At 49.6% G+C, this 26,979-nt stretch overlaps 2 protein-coding genes across 68 annotated transcripts in view; one reads left to right on the forward strand and one right to left on the reverse strand.

Annotated features, from left to right (window-relative positions):
- MRPL36 (mitochondrial ribosomal protein L36) overlaps nt 1–25,878 on the forward strand; it is a 1,017,194-nt gene extending 991,316 nt beyond the window's left edge. For 7 of the 18 annotated variants that reach the window (XM_050795341.1, XM_050795342.1, XM_050795343.1 and 4 more), the window contains exons 2-3: nt 24,418–24,455; nt 25,323–25,878. In XM_050795341.1, the coding sequence (XP_050651298.1) occupies nt 25,335–25,646 (312 nt within the window). In that variant the 5' untranslated portion in view covers nt 24,418–24,455; nt 25,323–25,334 and the 3' untranslated portion in view covers nt 25,647–25,878. Of the gene's footprint in view, nt 1–24,395; nt 24,477–25,322 lie in introns of those variants that run through there. The other 11 variants (XM_050795338.1, XM_050795340.1, XM_050795339.1 and 8 more) reach the window with 4 other exon arrangements.
- The window catches only part of NDUFS6 (NADH:ubiquinone oxidoreductase subunit S6), a 183,703-nt gene continuing 164,745 nt past the window's right edge, over nt 8,022–26,979 (reverse strand). For 46 of the 50 annotated variants that reach the window (XM_050795323.1, XM_050795322.1, XM_050795293.1 and 43 more), the window contains exons 2-5: nt 22,814–22,952; nt 22,005–22,058; nt 9,613–9,735; nt 8,022–8,219 (exon numbers count right to left, since the gene is read on the reverse strand). In XM_050795323.1, coding sequence (XP_050651280.1) covers nt 8,154–8,219; nt 9,613–9,735; nt 22,005–22,058; nt 22,814–22,945 — 375 coding nt within the window. In that variant the 5' untranslated portion in view covers nt 22,946–22,952 and the 3' untranslated portion in view covers nt 8,022–8,153. Of the gene's footprint in view, nt 8,220–9,612; nt 9,736–22,004; nt 22,059–22,813; nt 22,974–24,334; nt 24,339–26,979 lie in introns of those variants that run through there. The other 4 variants (XM_050795281.1, XM_050795279.1, XM_050795318.1 and 1 more) reach the window with 3 other exon arrangements.

The following is a 26,979-nucleotide window of genomic DNA, read 5'->3' on the forward strand; positions in this document are numbered from 1 at the left end:
ATGGTGGTGCACACCTGTAATCCCAGCTACTCAGGAGGCTGAGGCACGAGAATCACTTGAACCCAGTGGGTGGAGGCTGCTGTGAGCTGAGATCACACCACTGCACTCCAGCCTAGGTGACAGAGCAAGACTTTGTCTCAATAAAACAAAAACTAAAAAAGTGAATGGCCAGGTCTTCTGCTCACAGAACGTGGAGGATATGAGCCTTCCCCATGCCTCTTGCTAAGTGCAACCCCGGACCCGGCACACAAAACAAGCACAAGACAGACACTCTGAGAGGAGGGGAGGAGACAGCCCAGCTGGGCTTGGAACCTGAGGAGTGGCATTCCGGAGAGCCCTGGGCTCTTTCCTCATAGATCCCTGACAGATGAAGAAGCCAGCAACACAGCAACACCAATGGATGCAAACCGCACCCCCGACCCCCCAAAAAAGTCCCTGCAAAAGCCTGCTGTCTCTAACTGGAGACCCAGGAAATGAGCAGTATAACAGGATGAGAAATGTCCGGATGGGAACTGCTCCAGACAGCCAGTCACCAGGGGCCACACTGCACCCCACTCGCGCCAGCAAGGGAGCCTGGACTCCACCTCCGCCGGGCTGCAGTGACGCACCTCAAACCCTACCAAGGTGGTATCGGGAAGCAGCTGGGCAGGAAGCCGTATATGCCCATGTATAAGGTAAGTCCCAGAGCTGCCCACACACAGAGACACTCAGAACACCACAGGTATGAATCCTTCCGTGTGTGTGTGTAATCAAAACATCACAGAGTACCCCACGAATATTTACAATTATTTTTTGTCCATTAAAGTAATTAAAAGAAACACTAAGCACAGAACAAAAAAACAAAAAGGTAGATGTAAGCCCTAACATATCAATAATTGCATTCAATGTAAACAGTACAAAGATATCAATAGAAAAGGGCCGACACAGAGGCTCATGCCTGTAATCCCAGCACTTTGGGAGGCCGAGGCGGACGGATCACAAGATCAGGAGTTCGAGACCAGCCTGACCAACATGAAACTCCATCTCTACTGAAAATACAAAAAATTCAGCTGGGCGTGGTCGCACGTGCCTGTAATCCCAGCTCCTCAGGAGGCTGAGGCAGAATTGCTTTAACCCGGGAGGCAGAGGTTGCAGTGAGCCGAGATGGCACCACTGCACTCTAGCCTGGGCAACAAGAGTGAGACTCCATCTCAAAAAAAAAAAAAAAAAATAGAAAAAGTAGATTAGAAAAACTATGTGCTGTGTACAAGAAACTCACTTCAAATACGAGGATATATGCAGGCTGAGAGGAAAAAGGTGGAAAATAGCACATCAGGCAAGCATGGTTACAAGGAAAGTGGGAGCTACTATCCTCGAATCAGATAGTGAAGGCTTCAGAGCGAAGAACACGACCAGGGACGGAAGGGGAGGCCACAGTGGTGTTTCGGGTCCCCTGGCATCAGTGCCAGCTCAGATCTAACATTCAGCAGTCAAAGAGTCTAATTATTCTCCTTTCCAGGTCACCATTACTCTGGAAAACTGTTAAAAGTACCTTAAACATCACGCCTGTAATCCCAGCACTTTGGGAGGCTGAGGCAGGTGGATCACAAGGTCAGGAGATCGAGACCATCCTGGCTAACACGGTGAAACCCCGTCTCTACCGAAAATACAAAAAATGAGCCGGGTGTGGTGGCAGGCGCTTGTAGTCCCAGCTACTCGGGAGGCTGAGGCAGGAGAATGGCGGGAACCCGGGAGGCGGAGCTTGCAGTGAGCCAAGATGGCGCCACTCACTCCAGCCTAGGCGACAGAGCGAGACTCTGTCTCAAAAAAAAAAAAAAAAAAAAAAAAAAAAAAAAAAAAAAAACAGTACCTTAAACAGGTTGGTGGCTCCAGACTTCCAGTCCCCCTTCCTCAGCAGGCTCTAAGTCTGTGAATGTCTGATACCTGCAAACTGGGGGTCTTGTTTGCATTCTAGTGAGAAGGGTTAAGACATGCACCCTGGTCTCCCACACAGGGATAAGTACGGCCTGCCAAAATTCACGTCTGCTCAGAACCTCAGAATGTGATGTTGTTTGGAAATCAGGTCTTTGTAGATTTAGTTAAGACGAGGTCATACTGGGTTAGGGAGTGCCCTAAATCCAATGACTGGTGTCTATTATAAAGCCATATGAAGACAGACACACACAGGAAGGCCACATAAAGATGAGCACAGAGAATAAAGCAATGGAGACACAAAGCAAAGAATGCCAAGGAAGGCCAAGGATGACTGAGAAAGGACAAGGAAGGCCAACAAAGGCCAAGGACACCAAGGACGGCCAATGAAGGCTGAGGAACGCCAAGGAGGGCCAAAGAATGGCCAAGGAAGGTCAAGGACAGCCAAAGAACTCCAAGGACAGCCGAGGATAGCCAAGGACAGCCCAGAAATGCCAAGGACAGTCAAGGAACACCAAGAAAAGCAAAGGACAGCCAAGGAAGGCCAAGAATGTCAAGGACAGCCAAAGATGACCAAAGATGGCCAAAGATGGCCAAGGGCAGCCAAGGATGATGAAGGATGGCCAAGGAAATAAAAGGAAGGCAAAATAAGACCAAAGAACACCAAAGAAGGCCAAGGACGGCCAAGGAACACCAAGAAAAGCAAAGAATGGCCAAAGAAAGCCAAGGAATGTCGAGGACAGCCAAGGATGACGAAGGACACCAGCATCCACCAGAAGCTGGAAGACAGGCTGGAATGACCTTTCCCCGGAGCCTTCAGTGGGAGCAGGGCACTGTCAACACCTTGGTCTCAGATTTTAGGCATCTGTGAGAGTGGATTTGCTGTTTGAAGCCACCCAGTTTGGGCTAGTTTGTTAGGCAGCCCTAGGAGATCAGCACACACCTTCCAAATTCGTTGTATGCCTAGACTACCAGATGTGTAATACCCACACCTCAGCCTTACTATAGGACTGGAAAAATGTATCTGGGTTTCCATAAAATTAGGTGATTGGTATGCACATACAAAGCAAGTAAAAAATCAAAACAATAGGCACTCCTCCCCCCACGTCTCTAGGACTAGTGGCGACCGCCCCCCACCCTCAGGGCCAGTAGATGAAGAAGCAGGGAGGGCTCAGGGAGCTTCATGTCCCACTGCAGGGTACCTGCCAGGCCAATCATGGGAGTCTGTCCTGAGCTGAAACCCAGAGACTTCCTCAGAATGAATGGGCCACCTGTGGCTAAACTCCACCTGCAGGATTGAGAACAGAGTTATGAGCCCCCAGACTTCAAGTATTTCCCCATGAAGTCCCCTTCAGAGCAACAGCACCAGCGGTCTGTGCGGGAGCTGAGGAGTCTAGCCAAACATTTACAGCCCCAAAGGGATGGAGGAAGAGCAGCTGCGGTGAGGGCTCTCCCTCAGGGCCCCAGAGTCTCACTGCAGCTTACTGGTCACTGCGGTCCCAGCAGGAAGGAGAAAGCAAGAGCTGGAATGTGGTTTCCATGGGAAACTTGTTTTAACTTCCTAACACTAACTCAGTTGGCAGTATTTATAGGAGGACTGTCTGGGACAAGATCCCGCAATATCTAAGTGAGCCATGCAGAGGGAATGTGTGGTGGTGAAACTGGCATGTGTAGGTAAAGGCAGGCTGAGTGGGGAAGAGAGAGGACCCTCAAGCTGGCACAGAAGCAGCCGCCTCCCCTGGCGCAGCCAGCGCCCTATTTCCTGGGCGAACAATAAGCACCATCGTTGAAACACCGGAGCTTGCCCGCTATCTACCTCCAGGACCCAGGGCCAGTACAGGCGCTCTGCAGGAGGAGGCTGGGCTGCTGACTCAGCTGTTTCTCAGGGTGCTGCAGAAATCCAATCAGGGTAATTGGCTCTGAGAGTGGGCGGCTGCCCTGTGCATCCACCTTAGAGACTGCAGCCGGGACATACCATTTCTGTGAACAGATCTAAAGACACAGATTCGAATGAAAAATTTTGGATGCTGTAATGTGAACATAGCTGCTCTAGGTTTTGTAAATAACAGAAGCTGCAACTGGTCAGCTTCATGAGTAATATTAGATCTTTTCTTCTCTGAAATTCTCAATCCATTACATTGATAAGAATATTATTTCCCTATGTAAAATTCTGTATGGAAAACATATTTATTGTGACACATTTATTATAATAATCTCAAAAAGTACAGAAAGGGTAGTAAAAATCACCCAAATCTCATTCCCAGAATCACAGTCGATGTCTGACAGTCAATGTTTTGGTGAACCTCTTTATGCATGAATGCTCAAACAAGTCACAGCTACAGCAGCAACCACTGGGCATTCTATAGAACTATTCTGTTACTTGCTTTCTTAATGCAACTATATGTAACATACTTATTCCATGTCAATAAACATTGGTCCCTATCATGATTTCCAATGGATTCATACTATCTCATTGAATTAAGCACAAGAAAAAGAAACCTATTTAATCAGGCCTGTATTTCTGTATCATTTGTCTACCATAAGCGGTCCTTTTATGACACCTTTGTGCATAATTTTCACACTTGACAACCAACTCCTTAGGATAAATTTCCAATAAGATACTAAGATGCTCCCTCCACTCCTGGATGCACAACTGACCCCCAGCCCAGGCACCCAGAGCCGCTCCTTACACTGCTTTCCCCATGAGGCCTGACGTCAGCTCATCGCGGAAATGCAACACCTGCCTTTTATACACACGACCACTGGCCTTTGTGTTTCCTCTTTCATGAACTATCTTTATGCCCTTTCCCATTTCCCTTAAAGGCAGCTGTCTTTTTAATGCTGATTAATATAGGTTATGAGCTATATTTTGGTATATTAGAAATTTTTTTATTTTAGTTGTCAACAATTTCTCCAGTTTGTATGTGGCTTTTCTGTTTTGAAGAAAAAATAACTTCTAAAGTATTAGGGGGGAAAAAGAATGATAAAATAATTCTGTCAAACAAAGGAGATACAGGAGCATGGAAGAGCTGGGACAGATGGCGGCTTGAAACTGAAGCAGGTCAGCAATTATACTAGACAGAAATGGATTAAAATCTCAAGGTAAGAGACAAATAATTTTAAACTGGGTACCACATATTCAGCTGTATTTTCATAGGAGATGCAACAGAAACAAAGTCTACATTAAGATACAGGTGAAAAGACTCAACAAACACAGCAAGCAAAGGTAACCAGACCAAGCCAGCAGAGCCCAGTTAAATGGTGGCCAAACAGACTTGAAAGCAAGTTGTTAAAAAGATTCAATTCAGTGAAAAGATAAAGCCATTTTAAGATGAAAGACACTATCAGCAAAGCCTCAAAGGTAGTTCTTTAAAGAGACACAAAGAAGAGAGCAAGAACTCTGGGAGGGGCCCTGGGAGCCCGCAGTGGGAGATCTGGACAAGGGTCAGCCCGCACTGAAACCCGACGAACTCACATTCTGAGCAGGCTCAAGATGTTTCTAGAAACGCACGTGATGGACCATGGAGCAAGTCTCCACAGACTGCCCACAAATGAACTCATCTGAGGATGTTCTCAGACCACAACACAAATCAGCATAAAAGTGTAAACCCCAGACACTTTGTTCTAATAAACATACTTTTGTAAGACATTTAAAACTGAATGGTAATGAAAAAAACAACCTACAAAATTTGGGGAAACACAGCTGAAACAGAGATTAGAGAGAAATTTACGGTACAAAATACACATGAAAAGAAGAAAAGCTGGGAACGAAACAATCAACCCACCTCAGAAAGTTATAAACAGAACAGTAAAATAAACAGCAAGCATGTAGAAACTGAAAATAATGAGCAGAAAATAAGTAGAAACCAAAAATACAACAGAGTGGATCGCCAAGCTGCAGGTCGCTTAGAAATACAATGTTATTGACAACGTCTGGTGAGACTTGGGAAAAAACAAAGGCACATACGAACATGAGGAAAGAGGGTGTCACTGTGAACCTGAGACACTGAAAAATCTTGAAAATACTTGAGCTACATCTCCATGCCAGTAACTCTGAAAGTCTCGGGAAGAGAGTCCAAGCTTTAGAAAAAATACAATGTACAACACTGGTTCAAGAAGAAACCTGAATGTCCTGTAACTACGAAAGGAGACTCCATCTTAGATGCCCACTTTCCCACAACAAACCCACGCCCAGAAGACTTTCCTGCGAGTTCCACTGGGCAAGAAACAGGAATCCCAATCCTACACCTTCTCTTCCAGAGAACAGAAATGTGGGCAGTTTCCCAACCCAAAGTGAGCAAAGCCCTGACATGAAGATAAAAGGACAGGGTTAAAAGGGGAATTAAAAGCAAGCCTTGCTCCTACACTCAGGTCCACCTTGGAATGTGTGGGTCTGACTCACGCACTCACCACGTCAACATGTGTTAAGACAAGCAGCGAGGTAGCCCAACAGATGAAGGACAAGCAAGTGGCACATTAGAGATGGGGGGTGGCGGACAGGGGGGGGTGCATCTGTAGCCCAGGGTGGAGCTTTAGGGCCTCATCTCCACCAGTGGCTCCCCCAGGGGCTGGCCTCGCTCCTGGCTCTGAGTCCTCGCTCCTCCCTTCTCTCCCCCTTCCCCTGGCCCCACCCCTTCACTTCTCCCCATCCCTGGTTATTCTGCATCCACATTTTCAACTTCCTGGCCTGGTGCTGTTCCTTCTCTGGGCCCTCATGGGAACAACTCACAGATGTCTCCACAGTTACTTCGAATCCGGGTGGCATCAATTTACTCCATCACATCTGTCTCCATTTTGTTTTCACGCCACTCCACGAGGGAGCTTCAGCCTCCTTCCACCTCCACCCACCCAGCCCAGAGACCTCCTGGATCCCTGCATCCCCTTCTTCCCTCTCCCCACCTCCCAGACCTCCCAACTCAGCACGGAGGGCAACATGATCAGACCGTCCCTGCAGCCCGGGAGCGCGGCCTCACGTGCACGTCTGGGTAGCGTGCCACTGGAATGAACTGGTTCCACTACTAGCCGCTCCTGCCTCAGCCTCCCTCCCCACACCGAGGGCTGTGATCAGGTCTGCTGGGTAAGGCCTTCTCCTCAAGGTATTTTCCCCAGTGGGGTCCAGGATGACGACCTCTGAACTCTCCCACATCCAAGAATGTCTTCCTCTCAGGATAAGGAATTTAACTTTGGTTATACATGGGATTCCTGAAGATTGTTTCACTCTTCCAGCCTCCAGCATCGAAGACAAAGAGCTGGATGCCTGATCGCTGATCACTTTTCCACTGTAATTTGTTTTCATCCATAAGCTTAAAAGGTTTTCTTTTCTCTAGACTCTATAAAGTTTACAGCTTAATTATTTTCTTAAACCAGAATATGCCTAGTTGTCTTTTCTCACCAATTCTGCTAGGAACTTGGTGAGCCCTGCGATCTGTGGGTTTTTCTTTGACTTGGGAAATGTGTTTCTGCTGTTTCTGCCTCACCTTCCCTCTCACCTTCCCTCTGCTCTGGTATTTCCTCCTCTGGAATTCCTGTTACTCAAAGGCCAGACTCTTGGATCATTCTAGCAAGCCTCCTTTCTCTTCCCTCAAAATCTACTTTTACTTTTGTGTTACAGTACATTATAATCCTTACTCTAAAAACATAGTCTGTCCTTAATGTGGCCAGTAGGTGACTTTCAATACCTTCAAACCAGTGCTTAAATTCTTGGGTTTTAAGATCTGACATTTCAACATAGGGACTAGGATGAGGCAGAGACCAGCTCTGCAGGCCGGCCACGGGAGAGAGACTGACGTTCCCATAGGACCAGCTGAGGCCTGGGCGCCCTCTTCACTGTGCAACTCAAGAGCCACCTTGGCTCTCGGAAGCCCAGCTGCATCTGCAAAACAAGAGGCACTTCTTCTCCCTCCCTGCCCGCCCCACCATTCTTACAGCCCACGTGGCCCCAGGGATAAGAGGAGACACACAGAAGCAGCCGGTAAGGCACGCGGTGGCCAGCAGGAGGCAGCTCAGGCTCACTCTGAAGCGGGCACTGCTTCCACTCGCACGTCTACCCATGTCCATGTGGATGTTCACTTCCAAAGCCCAGCCGATAAAAGAAACAAACTTACAAATTGTCAGCCTTGACAGCAACACCCTTTATTCGGCACCGGGAATACCCTTCGCACAGAACCAGTGAGCTTCACGCGCTCATCTTCCCCGTGGAAATGTTCACAGGACGCTGCGGGGCCCCCAGCGTGCCACGTGCTCTAGTGGGGGTGCTGTCGGAACTGGAGCCCACAGTAACCACATGTGCCAGTTTTTGTTTCTTTGTCCTGAAAACATTCAAAAGGAATGATGTCGTATTTCCATATTCTACTTCAAATCTAGATATTAAACATTGAAAATGCATGTATAAAACTTGAAACAGACTGTCAGAAACACATAAAAATACTCAGTTACTACTGAAGTAAGAATGTAGACTATCAGTCTCGGTTCCAGCCTGACCGAAGCCCCTGGCCTCAGGCTCCAACCCCGGGTTACACAGCCATCCCATAGGACCCCCCAGGGACATCACTGTGGGCCTGCAGCTCCATTCACTCCCCACACCTCAGCTGCCTGGAGCAGGGGGTGGGTGCTGCACAGGACCATGAGGCACACCCAAGCTCCGCCCGCAGGGCTGGAGCCCAGGAGGGGACATGCGGGCTGCCCAGTCCCACTCTAGGCGGCTTAACCACTGATGCCTGTTACACTGTCCCGTTTTCAGGACAGGCAACAAGACGATGACAGCTTTTAATAAATGTCAGCTCTAACGAAGCTGACATTTCGTTAGAGGACTCTGTTTTGGTGAGAACACCAAGCCCAGCAGCTGCCTGAGTCCCTGAGTGCTCCACGGTCAGTGGCCTCCCTCCCTCCCTCCCTGCACCCCAGGTCAGAAGCTGCCTGAGTCCCTGAGTGCTCCACGGTCACATCCCAGCTTCAGCCCGTGGCCTCTTTCTCTGGTCGTGTTCTTTTTTTCTCAATGGTCCTGTATATGACCCTCATCGACGGGCATAAAAGATTACACAGGGACTGTTACAAAATAAACCACGTGCCCCGTAAAGTCCTAACCCCCAACGTGACTGTGTTTGGAAATGGAGCCTTTAAAGAGGTGATGAAGGTAAACGGAGGCCACACAGGGGCCCTGAGCCATTCCGCCTAGTGTCCTTACAAGAGGAGATGAGGAGTCACCCACGGAGGGACAGCCCTGTGAAGACACAGGGAGGAGACCTCATCTGCAAGCTGAAGAGCGAGGCCCCAGGAGGAACCAACAGAGGCACCACGGTCTTGGGCTGCGGCCTCCAGTGTGTGGGAAATGCGTTTCTGCTGTCTACAGCCCCAGCCTGCGGTGCTGTATGTGGCAGCCTGAGCTAAGATGATGACCAAACCAAGAAGGGCCCAGAGAGGAAAGACGCCTGAGTGCTCGAGAAAAGGAAGGCGGACATCAAGGCTGATCCAACTAAACACGCCGCCCACCACTTCCCAGTTGAAAGGGGGTTTGCGGACACGCGCCTGTATGTAGGCCCTGTAGTGTGGTGTTGTAGGGTGAATGTGCTAGCAGTGTGAACCCCGTAAGGGCCGCCTCAGGAGCAGGTACAGAAGAGGGCAGAAAGAACAGGCACTGGGAGTGCAGGGGAGAATGAGGACGGGCAGGCCGCCCTACCATGCGCGCGGTGGCTGGCTACGCACCAAGTTTATATACACTTTCGGGTGGCCAAGAGCTCCCCCGCCGCCGTCGCACGCTATCACCCGTGTCTGCACCTCGCTCACAGGCTGCTCTGCTATCAAATCAATGGCAAAGTTTTCATTCACCTGGAACAAGAAGAAACACTTACATAAACAAATATGCAAACTTGCTAACTTCATACAATTTAACCCACCACATGCAAATTCATGTACCATCAGCATGGATCTATGGTGCATGCTTCATTTAACTATTATCATCGTAGACCTTCCTGACTCACAATTGTTAAATTTAGGGCCACACACACATTTGCTTTTCATTGGAATACAGTCCGAACTCAGAGAAGCGCTGCAAGAATCAGAGCAGCGCAGAGGCTTTCCCTTCTGTCCCCGTGGACTCAGCAAACGCTGACACCTGCCCCGTGGGCTCTGCCGTGCCCTCTTCTCCCCACCACACCGTCCTGTCCCACCTGAGGGCATCTGTACCACTCTGGCCTGTCCCTCACAGGCCCCCATGTGCGTTTCATAAGAACAGTCTCTCACAGAACCTCTATGCAGTTATCCACCTCCGTAAACATGATACTGATGGGACAGATTTATCTAAAATGCCAAAAATGCCACTAGTGCTGCAATCCATTCAACGAACAATGTCCTTCCGGCTTTCCCCTTGGGCCACAGAGGTCCCGAAAGCTGGTTAGGTCGCTCCTAAGTGTTTTGTTCGCCGTACACTGGGTCTCCTCATCCACTGTGTCTTCCACCTGGTCATTCATGACTCACAGACGTGTGCGGGAAAGACCGGTAATTTCACGTCCTGCTTGTGTGCTGATGCTCTGAGTCACAATCAAAATGGAATGAAAAAGATGTCTCCATATCACGATGGGGTGAACGACACAGGACTACGTGGAGATGCCAGGCCGTGGGTAAGTGGACAGAAGGCTTCCACTCATCCATGTGGGGAAGACCAGGGGTCCGCCTACATATTCACTTATTTACACAAAATCCAAAGGAGAAAGCGTTGAATAGTTACTACTGTGAGGTGGAAAGAAAGGAAGGAGGACGCAAGCATGATCGTTAGACTTTCTTCCGAGTTTTATAAATCTGACTCTGAGACTATATTTTACATTTTTCAAAGTTATAAAATTACACTTTTAAAATGATAAAAAGGAGACAAATGGACCTAAGGAATTCCCAGAAACTTTAAAGAGAGAGTAGCAGGAACATTTCTAACACGACACACCTAAGAATAAAACCGCTTGCAAAGCAAATAAAATTATTATTGAAAACTCAGGATTTTCAGTGTGGGGAGGGACTAGAGAGGTCAGCTCACTGGCTCGGCAGAAGTCTTGGAACCCTGAACTGAGTTTGGAAGGATCAGTGTGACTCATTCCATGTCTGATGTTCACACACACCCTTTCTTTTCTTTTTTTGAGACACAGTCTCACTCTGTCGCCCAGGCTGGAATGCAGTGGCGCGATTTTTGCTCACTGCAACCTCCGCCTCCTGAGTTCAATCAGTTCTTTGCCTCAGCCTCCCAAGTAGCTGGGATTACAGGTGCCCGCCCCTACACCCGGATAATTTTTGTATTTTTAGTAGAGATGGGGTTTCATCATGTTGGTCAGGCTGGTCTCAAACTCCTGATCTTAGGTGATCTGCCCGCCTCGGCCTCCCAAAGTGCTGGGATTTCAGGCGTGAGCCACTGCGCCCGGTCTACACACACCCTTTCTAGCTCCATCCCCAGGACCATGATTAACACAGTGGTAATGAGCACCCCTGCTGCCCACACGGTGGTCTCTAAACATCATTTCACCCCAAAGGGAAGGGACTGGATTCTTTCAAAAATGACTGATTCTGGGTCCAGGGCAGGAACTGTTATGGGATGAACTTCAGACACTGTATTGTGGCACAAGTCAGGGAAGCTTTTAAGGCAACTAAGGTTGTGTCAAAAGAGGAGTCAATCAGGGGAAACTTGCCACATGGGATAATCTGGGGTACAGGAAATTGAGGGACAAGGGGAATATAACTACAAAAGGCTGAAACACCAATTTTTACACCCATGATTTCATAAACATATTTTAAAAACTCATTAATTACCTTACTAGGTACTATGGTTTGAATGTGTTCCCCCAAAGTTCCTGTGTTGGAAACTGAATCGTCAATGCAACAGTGTTGAGAGACGGGGCGGGGCCTTCAGAGGTGCTGAGGTCACAAGGGTTCTGCCTCATGAGGGACTCCAGCTTCCCTCACAGGTGGTGGGCGGGCTCCTGGTAGAAGGAGGAGTTCAGTCCCCTCCATGCACACTCTCCAGCCCTTCCAGCTTCCACCCTCACCAGATACAGCCCTCAACCTTGGCTTTCCCAGCCTCCAGGCTGTAAGAAATAAATCTCTGTTCCTTATAAATTATCCAGTCTCAGGTACTCTGTTATAGCAACACAAAACAAACAGAAACTAGAGAATCAACCCATTAAAGACTGGTAAATAAAGGGAAATAATCAAGTATTTCTTCTGATTTTCCAACAGAAACTTTACCTCAGCACCAAGGTTTCTTTTGATATAAGTATCCAACCTAATAAGATGGATAATATCATCATTTTATAACCCCTTATGAAATCACAGATGTAGGAGATAATGATCACAGTCTCTTACTACAACCGGAACCTATTATGTGCCTCCTGATGGAAGGACACATCACCTATGCAGCAGTCTCACCAGGAACAAAACACTGACCCTCAATCTGATCAAGGCTCGAGATCCAACTAATTTCCAAAACATGCAGAGACAAGAGACATGTTCAACAACACTACAGTGATGCAGTCAGTAGAATCCAGCTGAGGATGACTCTGCAGAGGAAATGACCTGGGTTCTCGAACAAATAAATTTTTCCAATGAGAAAAGGAGACAGAGTGGGAGATCGATGGGAACCTACAGATTAAAAGAGACATAAGAGACACCAACAGCTGCATGTAAGAACTCACTTGGGCTCAGAGTCACACTGTAACATTTTTAAAACCATGCATGATCAAGAATATTTAACACCATTTAGATATTTAACTTAAAGTAATTATAATTTTTAAGGTGTGATAATACTGTTGTCATGTTCATATATTTTGTTATTTTGTGTTTTTACTTCCTTGTAAAATCCAAATGTTAGTATCATTTGAAGGTACACTTAATCCTTGAACTCAGGGGTTGGGGGAACCACCCCCAATGCAGTTGAAAATCCGCATCCCACAATTTACTCACAGCCTGATGCTGGCCAGAATGTTTACCAATAACATAAACGGTCGATTAACACATATTTTGCATGTTACAAGTATTATATATTGAATTCCTATAATAAAGTAAGCTAGAGGAAGAAAATGCAATGAAGGAAATCACAAGGAAGAGAAAATGAATTGACTTTCCATTAACTGGAAGTGGATGGTCATAAAGGTCTTCATCCTCATCACCTTCGCATCGAGCAGGCTGAGGAGGAGGAAGGGAGGGTTGGTCCTGCTGTCTCCGGCGTGGCAGAGGCGAAAGAAAAGCCACTTAAGTGGATTCACACAGTTCAAACCTATGTTGTTCAAGGGTCAACTTACACACAGATAAATTTAGACTCAGTAACATGATGTCAAAGATTCACATCAAAATTACCAGGGGCTGGTGGGGCCAGGGTAGAGGCAGAGCAGAGCTGAAGCCAGACTGGCCATTCCGACAACTATTCCGGTTGGTAATTGTTGAAACTGACTGCCTGGGTACATGGGAAAAGGGAATCACTAGACTATTCCCTCTGTTTCATAGAATTTTCCTTTTTTAAAAAGCAATTAAAACATCCTGGCTTGGCAAATAATGTATTTGATGATGCTCACGATGGCAAATTTGGGAACCTGGAAAGGGGACATGCCTTGATTTCCTCTGACTCTGGAATGAGCCAGCCCCTAGCTGCGCCTGGGAATAGTCAATGAGTAAGTGCCAGGAAGACAAGGCAAGAAGCACAGGGAAGCTACGGGAAGTGGAGCGTTGGCGTCTGTGAATGTAGAGGGAAGGAACTCAACTCTACACCCCCAGCGGGCCCCAAAGACCAGGGATGTGGGTCTACCTGCATGTCCCCTCCTGGACGGCCAGCCCCACCAAGCATGACACAACCCTCTGCCTCCGATGTTGCTCCTGGGGTTCCCCTGCTTAATGGCACAGCCTGAAACCTTGTGCTCCGTCTACAGTGTCCCCGCCCCAGAGTGGAAGCAGCAACAGGGCTCATCACAAAGTCACTCATTTCTGGAGGCCAGAAGCTCATTCAATGCCACAACAGTCACAGAGAACACACACGCCGTGGGAGGCAGGGCACCACTCTCCCTCACAGATACGTTTTGGAAAGGTTTATTTTTGAAGAGGTTCTGTCAGTTACAGATGACCAATGTATAAAGCTTTTCCTTGAAGATCTATTTCCAGAAACACAGTAGGAAGTTAGAGGAAAATGAGGCCACATTAAAGCAGAGGCCTGAGCCGTGTGGCGCTGCCCAGGTTATTCTGCACGCTCCCGCAACACAAGCCTCTGCTGCCGGCCCACACTTCGCCTTGTCCCCGCTCCTCGCCTTGTCCCAGCGCCTTACAGTGGGCTCTGGAGTGAGCGATATTCTGCTCACCCCTGCTGCAGGCGAAGCAACTAACCATACAAATTAAGCCTTATGGTGTAAATAATATGGTGTCTGCCTAAGTGACAACATGTCACACTAGCCACACTAACAAACTGCCAGGCCCCGATCACGGCAGTCAAAGAGACCGGCCACCTCCCCACAGGGAGGGCTGTTGATGCCTCGACACTGGTGACTGACGTGGGATGCCCTCCCGTCACTTAGCGTGCGCAGCTCAAGGGTGACCCGGACCGCCCATCACCAGCAAACGTCTGGCTCCAGATCTCAGAGCAACCGCAGGAATACAAAGAGCCGGCAGTGAACACGCCCAGCCACAGCACACAGCCTCACTCCAGGTTCAGACTCAAGGCTCCATTCTCACCCGCTTTCACCTGGGGAAAGGTAAGAAAAACTGAAGAGCACTGCACCACTTCACAAGGGAATCCAGGGAGAACTGGCACGGCAGCCCGCACGCCATCTCTCACTAAGCACACGGCACATCATACACAGTGAATTGTCCAACCACTGTAAAATGAGTCCTTCGTCCGTCACTAATGTAAAAAATAGCAAACACTCTTCCACATCGACCTCTTGATGATGAAATGATTGGGCATAAAAATATTCAGATTTAAATCTTATTATGTCAAACTGAGATTACATCTATTAAAGAGAAAACATAAAATATGTGATTCTGTGACACAGCACCAAAACCAATGCAAAAGGGAGGTTACCACCAGCTGGATCACCGACGCTCCGTAGAATACCGACCCCAGTCACGGACATTTAAAATAAAGGTTTAAAATAAAGTAAAAGCTCAGTTGAATTATTTAGAACGTCAGGCATTCTTAATATTAACGCCAATAATTATTTTAGCTAAACGTGTATATATATATGTCTACATAAGTATGTAATTCTTAAATCACAGGCAAAACTGAAGTTTTCATTCAAATTAATTTTTAAACTTAGTAACTTCATAGAAAATGCTCTACAAACCGTAATTGAGCTGTCTATACATGTTCAAACTTGCTTTGAGAATGCTGGAATCCAGTGACTAATTTTGCCAGTGCCTTGGAAGAGAAAGAACCACAAGACACAAAGACACAATAGAGAAGCAAAGAGGAAGCTGGGGAGCTGCACGAGGGAGGAAATAAGGCCCATCTCGCCGGCTTACTGACAAAGCATGTGAACCTGGGGCTCATGAATTCACAGTTACAACTCTTTTCCTCTGGGTCCTGGGATAAATAAACCTCACTTTATAACCATCATTTCTGACAGTCCAAGCCTTTCTAAAGGAAGCAAAGACCCACGGTTCTTATTAATCCAGAAGATTTATTTTAAAATCCCATTGCCTTCATCCCACTATCAAGATGGCGTATGTGGGAGGGCAGCTGAGGAGGAGGAGCATACAGAAGCAGGAAGCCACACAAATGCGTTGGAGAGCGCCATGGCGCACATCGCACCGCCCGCGTCTCAATCACCCCCTAAAGGACGCCCAGGTTGCTTCAAGACAAGAGAGACTCAGGCAAACCTCTCCTCTTAAAATCTCCAAGGATGAACCTAAAAGTAAGCACAGAGCTCCGCCTCTGCCACCACCCAGATGACCTGCAAAGGCGGAGGGTGGAATTTCAAGGCCCCTCAATCCAGGCTTCCTCTCACAAAGGACCTTCTCAGCCACCACCGTCTGGCCGGGGCCTCACCCTAGCACCCATCCCCGACTCCCAGTCCTGTCTCCCTCGTGGAGCTCCGGCAGCACCACACAGGCACGTTCACAGCTTCCTCCTGGTGACGCCACCTCTTCCTCCTGCCCCCCAGTCCTAGGAACAGTGGCTGCTTCTTGGAGCTGCTGACCCCTGGGTACCTCAGGGCTCCCCCTCAGCTCTCTGGCGTCCCTCCTGTGACCAGCAGCGTGTGTGTGTGCACGCACAAGAGCCAGCACGGTTCGGATGGTGCTTGCGCTGGCCTCAAGAGACAGTTCAGTGTGGACGGAAGGTATCACAAGCCTTTTCCGCTGCTGATCCGAGGCGTGCTCTTGTCCCAGGTGGTGACACGAGTTACCAGCACGGTGTGCAGAGCCTCTGCAGGCGCCGCGTGGGCCCAGCCTCAGTCTCACTTGCTTCCCCACTCGAGTGCGCCCTGCCCTGCCGGCCTCTTGGAAGAAATAAGAATGAGCGACACCAGCCACGGAAGCCTCAGGGAGGAACCGCTGGTCGATTCCTGCATGGGCCTGAAGCCACTTCCCTCTCAATTTTTTTGTTTTAATTGTGGTAACATAAAACTTGCCATCTTTACCATTTCAAAGGACACTATGTATATTCACATTATTGTGCAACCACCACCACCACCCATCTCCATAACCTTTCACCTTCCTAAACTGAAACCCCATTTCCATTCAACACTAACTCCAAACTCCCCCCGCCTCAGCAACCACCTGCTACCTCTAGGAAGCGACTGTTCCGGTCCCCCGTATTAGAGAAATCATGCAGTGTTCACATAGTACCTCTAAGTACCTCACACAGTACCTCTAAGAAGCGACTGTTCTGGTCCCTCTTGTTAGGGGAATCACCACAGTCTGCTTCTGTGACTGGCTCACTTCACTGAGCGCACCGTCCTCCAGGCTATCCATGTGGTGAGGCGTGTCAAGCGTTCTTCCTTACGGCTGAGTGATATTCCACTGTCCCTGGGCAGATCACATTTTGCTTATCCGTTCAGCTGACAATGGACCCCCGGGCTGCTTCCAGGTTGCAGTTATAGTGAATGATGCTATGACACGAGTGTACCCCAGACTCTTCTTTCAGTTCTTTATTTTTTTTTATTTTTTATTTTTTTTGGGACGGAGTCTCGCTCTGTCGCCCAGGCTGGAGTGCAGTGGCCGGATCTCCGCTCACTGCAAGCTCCGCCTCCCGGGTTCACGCCATTCTCCTGCCTCAGCCTCCCGAGTAGCTGGGACTATAGGCGCCCGCCACCTCGCCCGGCTAGTTTTTTGTATTTTTTAGTAGAGACGGGGTTTCACCGGGTCAGCCAGGATGGTCTCGATCTCCTGACCTCGTGATCCGCCCGACTTGGCCTCCCAAAGTGCTGGGATTACAGGCGTGAGCCACCGCGCCCGGCCTCTTCTTTCAGTTCTTTTGGGCACACGCAGAAGTGGAACCGCTGGATTGGAAGGAAGTCCTAGTTTCAACTTTTTGAGGAACCCACATGCTGTTCTCCTTCACGGCTGCGCCATTTTACATTCCCAGAAGCAAGGCACAAAGTTGCAATTGCTCCACGCCGTCACCCACATTTGCTTTCTGTTTGGAGGGTCTTGGTAGTTTTCCTCTCTCGTGAGCACTACTCATTTCCATTAACAAAATCTGCACGCACTCTTCTCAGAAGGATAAAACTTCACATTATCACAACAAAACAGCACGCCAAGTAGACATTAGCACTGCGTGCAACTGCTCCTAATCTTGGTGGCACCATGCACCTTAAAGCCTGCTACTGAAGAACAGAGGGCCAGGCAGGTGAGGTCACAGGGTCACAACTGGACTCAACCCTGCCAGCCCATGTGTCTAAGAAAATGTGTAGAATCTCGCTCTGACCCAAACGCCCAGCTGTGGAGTGACTCCGCACTGCCAAGCATCTGAAGAGAGAATCCATCCCGCTGGCGGGCAGATGAAGGTACAAGCTGAAGCCTCCAGCTGTTCCGTGATCCTGACACACACAGGTGGAGAGGGGCTGCACGGAGCCGTGATCCTGACACACACAGGTGGAGAGGGGCTGCACGGAGCCGTGATCCTGACACACACAGGTGGAGAGGGGCTGCACGGAGCCGTGATCCTGACACACACAGGTGGAGAGGGGCTGCATGGAGCCGTGATCCTGACACACACAGGTGGAGAGGGGCTGCACGGAGCCGTGATCCTGACACACACAGGTGGAGAGGGGCTGCACGGAGCCGTGATCCTGACACACACAGGTGGAGAGGGGCTGCACAGAGCCGCACTCAAGGGATCCCAGCCTCCTGATGTTCTGGCTTTGCTGCCTAATTCCTTCTTTTCAAAAACGAAAAGACCTTGCGTATAGACGCTAACGTTTAAATTCAGTATTTTTTTTAAAATCTATAAATGAAGCCAGCCCTCATGGTGGTGGCGAAGGCAGCAGCAGTGTAGGGCGAGCACACACTAGAGGCTTCCTGGGACAGGCGCTGCTCCAAGCCTTTCCTCATCTACACGGACTCAATGCTCAAGAGCCTGCGAGTTAAGTCACTGAAGCACACAGCCCTCATGAGCCCATCAGTGCAGGAGCCTGAATCCAGATGCAGCCAGGCAGGGCAGCCCCAGCTTCTGACCAAATAAGCAAATGATATCGCGAAGTACCTGGCTATGAGACTGTTGTTATTACTATTATTATTACCACACCTCACTGCAGACCTCACCCAATCATCCCTTCTATTAGAGGACAAGTCATATCTGCTTTTAATTTCACTTGTACCACTATAAAACAATGAAAATATGTTCATCAACAGTAGAGAAATGCCTGGTCACTTCCAAGTGCATTCCAGCCCTCCAACTGACTCATGTGGCCCCAGAGTGCCACCTACTCCAGGACCATGTGAGGCCTGACTTCTGGTCCTTCCTTCAGGACTGGGGGTGGGCGGCACATTCGTTAGCACGGGAGGAGTCTCGTCACAGGAAGGCTGGTCACAGGCCTGGGGGCCACGGATTCCTTTGCAGGCGCCCCCGGTCAGAGCTGGGCAGGAGCCACACAGAGATACCTTCCACTTTATTTCACACAGACCAGCTCAATTATATAGCCTCCTGCTATTCTTGTTCTACAGGTGAAGTTCAGATTCAGTTTATTTATTTATGTTTTCTTCAAGACAGGGTCTTGCTCAGTTGCCCAGGCTGGAGTATAGTGGCATGCTCTCGGCTCCCTGCAGCCTCAACCTCCCAGACTCAAAGACCCTCCCACCTCAGCCTCCCACGTAGCTCGAACCACAGGCGTGTGCCACCATGCTGGGATAATTTTTATATTTTTTGTAGATGCAGGGTTTCACCATGTTGTCCAGGCTGGTCTTGAATGCCTGGGCTCAAGTGATCAGCCCACCTGGGCCTCCCAAAGTGTTGGGATGACAGACATAAGCCTACTGTACCTGGCCCAGTTTATTTGTTAAGGTATTACTTGACAAAACTAGAGGGACAGTACGATCAGGGCTGCCAGGGGTTGGGAAGAGGGAGGGATGAACAGGCAGAGTACAGAGAATTTTTAGGGCAGTGAAGTCTGTACAACACTGTCACAGTGGACACATGTCATCACACATCTATCCAAACCCTAGAACATACATTGAGAGTGAACCTGTGGACTTGAGTTAGTAATAATGTATGAGCACCAGCTCATCAACTGTGACACAGGCAGCACACTAATGAGAGATGGCAGTAAATAGCAGAAACTGAGGGGGGGGCTGTGAAAACTCTACTTTCTTCAGTTTTTCTGTAAATCTAAAAGTGTTCCAAAAAATTAAGTCTCTCAGAAGCGAAATAACTACTACTAAAAGTAGTACTAACCACCAAATACGTGTTGAAAGAAGGAAAGCTCGGGCAGGATGCCCACTCATCATGTTATAAACACGCCTTGAACCTCCAAGGTGTGATGCCAAGATGTGCCCTGGACACTCGGGATGCTAAACGGGGGAAGGCACTGGAGAGGCTGGGCCGGCTGGAGCATTGAGATCACAGCCACGACGGCCTGGGTGAGTTGCCGGCCACAGACACCACCACACTCTCCTATACCCACCCTTACTGGCTTCCCCAATCCTGACTCTGTTTGGTTTCTTTTTAAGCTGTTTCCCGCTACCCTGTGCTACACCAACCAGAAACCAGAAGCTACACAAACCATGTTCAGCAGACAGGCGTTTGTGACAGGGACCCACATACTTGCCATGTCACTGCAAGAGCTGAGACAGGGAGCTAGGCTGGGGGCCAGATTGCATGAATGAGCCCAAGGGCTTCAGGACCAATCTGCTCCAGAACTGCTCAATCTGAGGCTCCTACCTTGTCCCCACAACCCCGCCACGACACCCACAAAGCAGGGATGTAGAGTCCAGCCACTGCCTCAGTAACAACCACCCATTGATGCCCAAGAAACCTGAGAACGGACACCACATCCACACTTGGAGAAACCTCCTTTCCCACAGTCACTGCCAAAAGAACCCAAAGGGCCTGTGAACCCTCCCCACATCCACTGGTTTCTCCCCTTCTCCACGGTCACCACCAAAAGAAACCATACCGCTTCCACACTAGGAGAAACCTCCCCTTCTCCACAATCACTGCCAAAAGAAACCAAAGGGCCTGCAAATCCTCTCAACATCCATCGGTTTCCACCTTCCAAATGTCAAGTTCATATACCTAACAAGAATGCCCAGGACAGCCTGCACACAGAAGAAATGTCCCATTCCCAATGCATGAGCTCCTCTGTGTGAATCACTGGGCTACAGCATTGGAGAAAGTGGCATATGGAACAGACACTTCTACTGGGAAATACACTAACAAGTCAAAGAATAAACAGAAAAGGGTTTCCGAGGATGGAGAGAAGGAGGACTTACCGTATGCCACCACTTACTCAACAACTGACGTGTGATCTCACTGGAGACTTATGATTCACTTAAAAATATTCACACGGTTCCATTTCACAAATGAGAAAACTGAACCCATGCTGTGACTGAACCTCACAATTGTTAGACTGCAAGTCCACACGGCTTCTACTCCGAGAGGTAAACCCACCAGACACAAGCCCCTCTCCACCACCATGATCCTGGCAGACATGACTAATCAATCATGGCACACTCTTTCACTGAATGTGGCTCAGGCCTCAGGATCTTTCTCAATCCAACACTTAAGCGGCATTGCCAAATAATCAACCACTATAAAACAAACTTTTCTGACACCCACACCCACCCATCAAACCACACAACAGTGAACCAGCTGAATTTTGAGAATGTGAATTTATAGTCAATTCATGATCATGTGAGCTTTTCTGGAATGCCCTGTAGCTCTGGAATAGAAGTAGAAAAACTACACACTGGGATAGCTAAGGTGTTAACAAGAAGAATCACCCAGGCTAACCAAAGTGGGAAAAAGAGTGAGTAAGGTGGCTGTGAAGGACGCTTCCTTCAGGAAGCAAATTCAGGAAACATGGAGGCAAGCCTGACCTAATTAAGAATTCAGGAACTCATAGACATGAGTGATAGAGGAGTCAGGTAAAAAAAAAAAAAAATAGGCTGATTTAGGCAGAAGGATTCTAATTTCAACATTCTTTCTCCAGTGGTCACTCACAGGCATCTGAACTGATCTTCCCTTACAATGTATAGAGCTAACAGACCCACTAAGGGAAGAAAAACTCATGTGCCATTTTCAGCTTGTCAGTGTAAGTACCTGTAAAAAACACACACTAATTTATTTGGTGAAAACTATAAAAAACACACCTCCAGGTGGTTAAAAAAGTAATTTTTTTAAGTTGATATGATTTACTTAAATCTGAGAGTCTCAGGAGAGTAAGACACAAGAATTTAAAAAAAGATCACTTCCATTTATATGTAAACCAGAACTACGGTTACAATGTTACGTGTTTCACAGGGAAACAAGTCAGAAATAGACACAATTAATATTATAAGAAAGGTAGAACCCCATCCAGAACTGTTAGGGTGCTTGCAATATGGGAAAAATTTATTTAAATCTTATATATTATTATTTCTTGTTGGTTACATAAAAGTTTTACGAAAGCTTACCCCTCTTCAATAGATCTTTTACTCACCTCTTTCTGACGATCTACAAACCGAATTCTCCTGTAGTCTTTATCATCATAAACCTGGAAAAAAACAAAAAGGCCATGTGTGACTTTTACAGCCTAATTCTGAAAGAAGTCACTTCATATCAATCATAAATATTACAGGAAAGTGTTTTTCTTAACTTTTAGGCCATTGATGAAAAGTCAAACAAGTGAGGGGCACAGTACTCGGTGTAATCAGGGGCATTTTTAGCAAGATACCTGGGAAGAAAACGGGTGATCACCTGAATCAGAGAGCAGCACAGAGACATAGCCCGGGAAGGTGAAGCTAAGGCGGAGAGACAAATCCTGACCCAGGAGAACCGCCTCCAGCCTTCTTTCGCATATGGTCAGAGCTTTAATATCCCCCCCTTAAATCTACTAGGGCACATTCCAATATACACAGGGACCTTTGTTCTTCATTTTGGTTTATGACTTTTTTGTGCTTTGGACTACAACCGACTTCTCAGGTTACTAAAATTTATTATTGAATATTACACAAATTCTAAACGTTCTGACCCAGAGAATCGGCGGCCACAGATAGCCTATTGGCAGCCAGTCCACAGCAAGTGCTGCCCGTAGGCCCTGGAAGGACGAGACCCACCGCTACAGGCTGCCGCCACCGTCCCGACCCGTGAGCGTCCTCCCCGGCGCGTGAGCGACAGAAGCACAACCTTACCACGACCTGCGCTGCTCGCAGCGCAGAACCAGAGCCGCGGATGCCCGGCGAGCCCATCGCCACCAGCCGCCTGAGGAGCGGCCGGAGGAAGGAACATCCTGTACTCAGCGGCCGTTACCTGGCCAGTGTGTGTGATCTTCTCCCCGGTCGGCGAGACCCGAACCCCGAAACACCTGGCGCCCAGGGGCCGGCTCCGCGCCGCCTTGCCGCACCGGCTCAGCAGCCGGTAGAAGGTCACCGACGCCGCCATTTTGAGCGGCTGACCTTTGACCCGGCGCAACTTCCCTCAGCGCGGACGCATGCGCACGGCTTCTGGCGGCGCCAAACCCCCGGGATTTATTTCGCCCTGGGGAGCGCGCGGGCAGAGGCAGAAGGTGCGCAGGCGCTGCCTCGTTGCGCCAGCAGGTGCAGCCTCACGCAGTTGCAGCCGCAGGCTGGAGCTAGGGTCCTGATGAGGCAGGCAATGGTGTGCGCAATCTTAAGCGCTTAGGAGTACCCAGTGGTTCTTATTTAGGGGACAGGCAGGGGAGGATGTAAACTGAAAATACATTGTTTATATTCTTATGGTAACCGATAATCATGAGACGTTTAAATATCAAAAAATATATATATATATGTTGGGTGAAGGAGTCGACTGCTTAGCCAAAGAGACTGGAAGTGCATTCTCCTCAAGGCAAGCGTTCCTGAGTGTGGTTATGGGGAACCGCGGAGGAAAAGTATATTTGGGGGATTTCTGCCACAGAGCCTAGGACACCAATTGATTTTACAGCATGCAAATACAGCCTCTAAAAAGGCCCATTTTGCTTAGAGCTGACTTGGTATAAATCCCAGCTTAACGCTCCAGCATCCAGCTTTTATTTGCTGTGGTCAGAGCCTGAGGACCAGGTGACTCGAAGAACAGAACAGTAGAGATCGATGAGTCGCCGGTGAGAGGCTGAAAAGGGGGAAAGGCGATGAGAAACGAGAATGCACGTAAAAACCTCCTGAAAATGGAAAGATGTCCCAGCAAACGTGGTGGTCAGAGGGAGATTTGTTCTGGAGCTGATAAACTCCAGCGCTCTGGCCGGTGTTTGCCGGATCAGGTGCGAAAAGCGGGAGCTGGGATGAAGCGTTGGGGCCTGCAGGGAGCGCGGGGTGGATGCAGCCACGTTTGCAACTCACCTGGACACACAAAGGAAGGCGGATGGAGTCACGGGTAGATACCTGAAAAGGCAGGGATAAGCGAGCTAAGTGTAGAATCTAGGTGGCAAGTATAGGGGTGTTCACAGTAAAATTCTTTCCTTTTTTCTGTATGTCTGAAGTTTCTCATAATGTTGGGAAAAATAGCCGTAACCAGCTGCAACTACTGCCCGTCTCCACTCGTTTCCCGGAACTTGTTTACATTTCTCCTGTCCACTTAAAAACATGTCCTCCTTCTCAGTTTGTTTTGACATTGGTATTTGGCAGTTTTTTCTAAGGTCTAATTGGTTGTAATTTCTTTTCGTTCCGGATATCCATTTTCGTTCCTGTTTTTGCATTTATTTTCTCGAGAGCGCTCCAGTCCCACAAGGCGGCGATCCCGGTGGCCCGCAGGTAGCGCGCAGTCGGGAAGTGATGCGTCGGACTCCAGCGCCTGCGCACTCGCGGCTGCGTCTCTGCGCCCCGCACTGGATGTGGACACGCCACGTGACCCCACTGCCGCCATCTTTCTTCCTGGCAGCGGCGTCGGCGTGCCAGTGCGCAGACGCGGGGAACGGCGCTTGGTGAGAGCGTGCGGCCAGGTACGGGCGCCGTCTCTTCTGGTCAGTGGTCCTGGGTGTCCTGAGGGTTGGGGCTGCGAAAGGGTGGGGCCGGCCACCTTGAAACCCTCGGGCCTGTCTCTCCTAGTGGGCCGCGGTCAGAGGAGCGTGGCCCGGGGCCTGGCGGTCTCGGAGGGCCAGAGTGGGGGGCGCGGGTCCGACCATGGGCCCCCGACAGGGCCGACGGGAGGGGGTGCCCAGCGAACCCAGGGCGGGGGACCCGGCGGCTCCCGAACGCGACGCCACAGCCAGCGCGCAGGGCCGGGCCCGGTGCCGCGGTGTCCTCCGGGCCCTGCAGACCCAGCTCCTCCCAGCCGGGGCCACTGAACCCTAGGGGCTGGGGCGCATGGGGAAGCAGGGGCGGGCGGCCGGCTGCCAGAGCTCCGTGCCCTTCCAGGGCCGGGGCCAGGGAGTCGCTGTCCCTGGGGTTTGTCCCGAAGCTGGCCCGAAGGAGGGCCCCTGGGACTGGGGAAAGTTGGAGGGAGGAGCTCATCAGCTGAACCGCCCTTGACCTGGTGTAACTGTTTGGAAAGGGATGAGGCGTAAGTTTAAGCTCCCTCCCAGCCAAGTGAGCCGCTCCTCAACATCGCGGGGCTTTGCACACTCGCCTACACTTGGAGCAAGCGGGAAGGGAAGGAAGCCACCGTCCACTGCCCCTTATTCTCCTGGCACACTTGGCTGACTAAGGCAGTGTTGAAGCTCAGGTCGAGGCTGCAGCTGGTACTGGAATGCCCTCCGACCCCAAAGTCCCTGCCCTCCCAAGCCTCAGTGAAACAGGGAAAAGGAAGCCTTAAAGAGCAGGCGGAATCGCAGGAGACGCTATAACACCTTTTTTTCTCTCTCCCACAGATTCGCCACAACATGGCAAATCTTTTTATAAGGAAGATGGTGAACCCTCTGCTATATCTTAGTCGTCACACAGTGAAGCCTCGAGTCCTCTCCACATTTCTGATGGGATCCCTTCGAGGTGCAGCCCCCGTGGCTGTGAAAGCCGGGGCAGAAGTACGCTCACTTCTCTCACCCGGCCTCCTGCCCCGCCTGCTGCCCGTGCTGAGTTTCAAAACCAAGGTGGTTCTTAAGAAGCGCTGCAGGGACTGTTACCTGGTGAAGAGGCGGGGCCGGTGGTACGTCTGTTGTAAAACCAACCCGAGGCACAAGCAGAGACAGATGTAGACCCTTTCCCTCCAGAGTCAGGCACATACTCATCATTGCCTCACTTGGGAGAACGGTTGTATTTCATGGAAGGAATTACCACATCAAGGAGTCAGGGGAGAATGACTGGAAGCAAACGTCTTAAAAGTTACCCATCACTTTTCAGTGTAAATGAGTAACTATAGAAGACATAGCATCATCTTATTTCTAAAATGTTCCAATTAAAAACATTTTCCTATTAAAATAGACCATCTGAATAGCTTAGTTCATTCATCCTCCCTGAACTCTGGATGCAGGTAGGGATTGGATGGTGCTGGGTGAGGCCAGGCAGGACTTCTCTGTCTCCGTGAGGCTGCTTAGAGCCTCTTGGAAGAAATGGTCAGTGTTTTGGTTGCCCGTTGCTGTACAAGCCAAGGCTTAGTGGCTTAAATCAGCCATTTTACATTGCTCACAATTTTGTGGGGCGTTTGGGATGGGCTCAGCTGAGAGGTTTGTCTGTTATGTGTGGCATTAACTGCAGGACCCACTTAAGATGGCACCGGCACTCCTGTCTGGGTCTCAGTGCTCCTCAGACTGCACGTGGCACCTCCTCAGGCAGTGCCCACGGCGTGGCTTGCGCTGCCCAGAGTGAGCTTCCTGAGAGTGTCCTGAGAGACCCAAGCAGACGCTACGAGGCTTCCTGTGACCCAGCCTCAGAAATTCCAGCATGTCATTTCTGCTGCACTTTTTCAGTTCAGCAAGTCCCTAGGGTGAGCCCAGATTCGGGGGGAGGCCAGGAGCTCCCCTTGCTAGAGGGTGGCCACAGCTGGCAAGGAATTGGAGGGATGGAGTGGACTGGTCCTGCCCTGGGCACCGGGATTCAGAGTTGAGTGAGCCCCATGCCTTGGGGAAGTGCTGTCGTCAACATGAATTTGGGGGTAGGGAGCACTGTCCAACCCAGAGCAGATGCTGAGATGTGGGGACGGCCTTCTCACGGCTCCTTTCCTCCTGGTCAGGGACGCCTCCCCTTCTCCCAGAAAGCAGTTTCTTGAGACAGGAGACCATGCAAGAAGCCTAGCCCTGGGGGAGCGCCCTCCCACCCACAGCAGCAGCAGGGGCACAGCAAGGTCACCCAGAAAGGCCTGGTGGGGCAGCAGAGGGGGCACCATGGCCACATCAGGGTCAAAGCTTAGCCCCAGCACCCCCATCACTTCTCGAAGGGGAGCAGACGCCGGTGTGGGTTGCTGTGAACTCTGTGCTGTGCCCATTGACCCTACGAAGGGCCTCTGCGAGCAGCTTGACGTGGGTGTTGCGGCCCGCAGGTGTCTGGCCAGCTGAAGGTGGAGGGCATTATTACTTGAAAGAGAAGGGAACC

The sequence above is a fragment of the Macaca thibetana genome, chromosome 6 (genome assembly GCF_024542745.1).
Source record: "Macaca thibetana thibetana isolate TM-01 chromosome 6, ASM2454274v1, whole genome shotgun sequence".
Lineage (NCBI taxonomy): Eukaryota > Metazoa > Chordata > Mammalia > Primates > Cercopithecidae > Macaca > Macaca thibetana.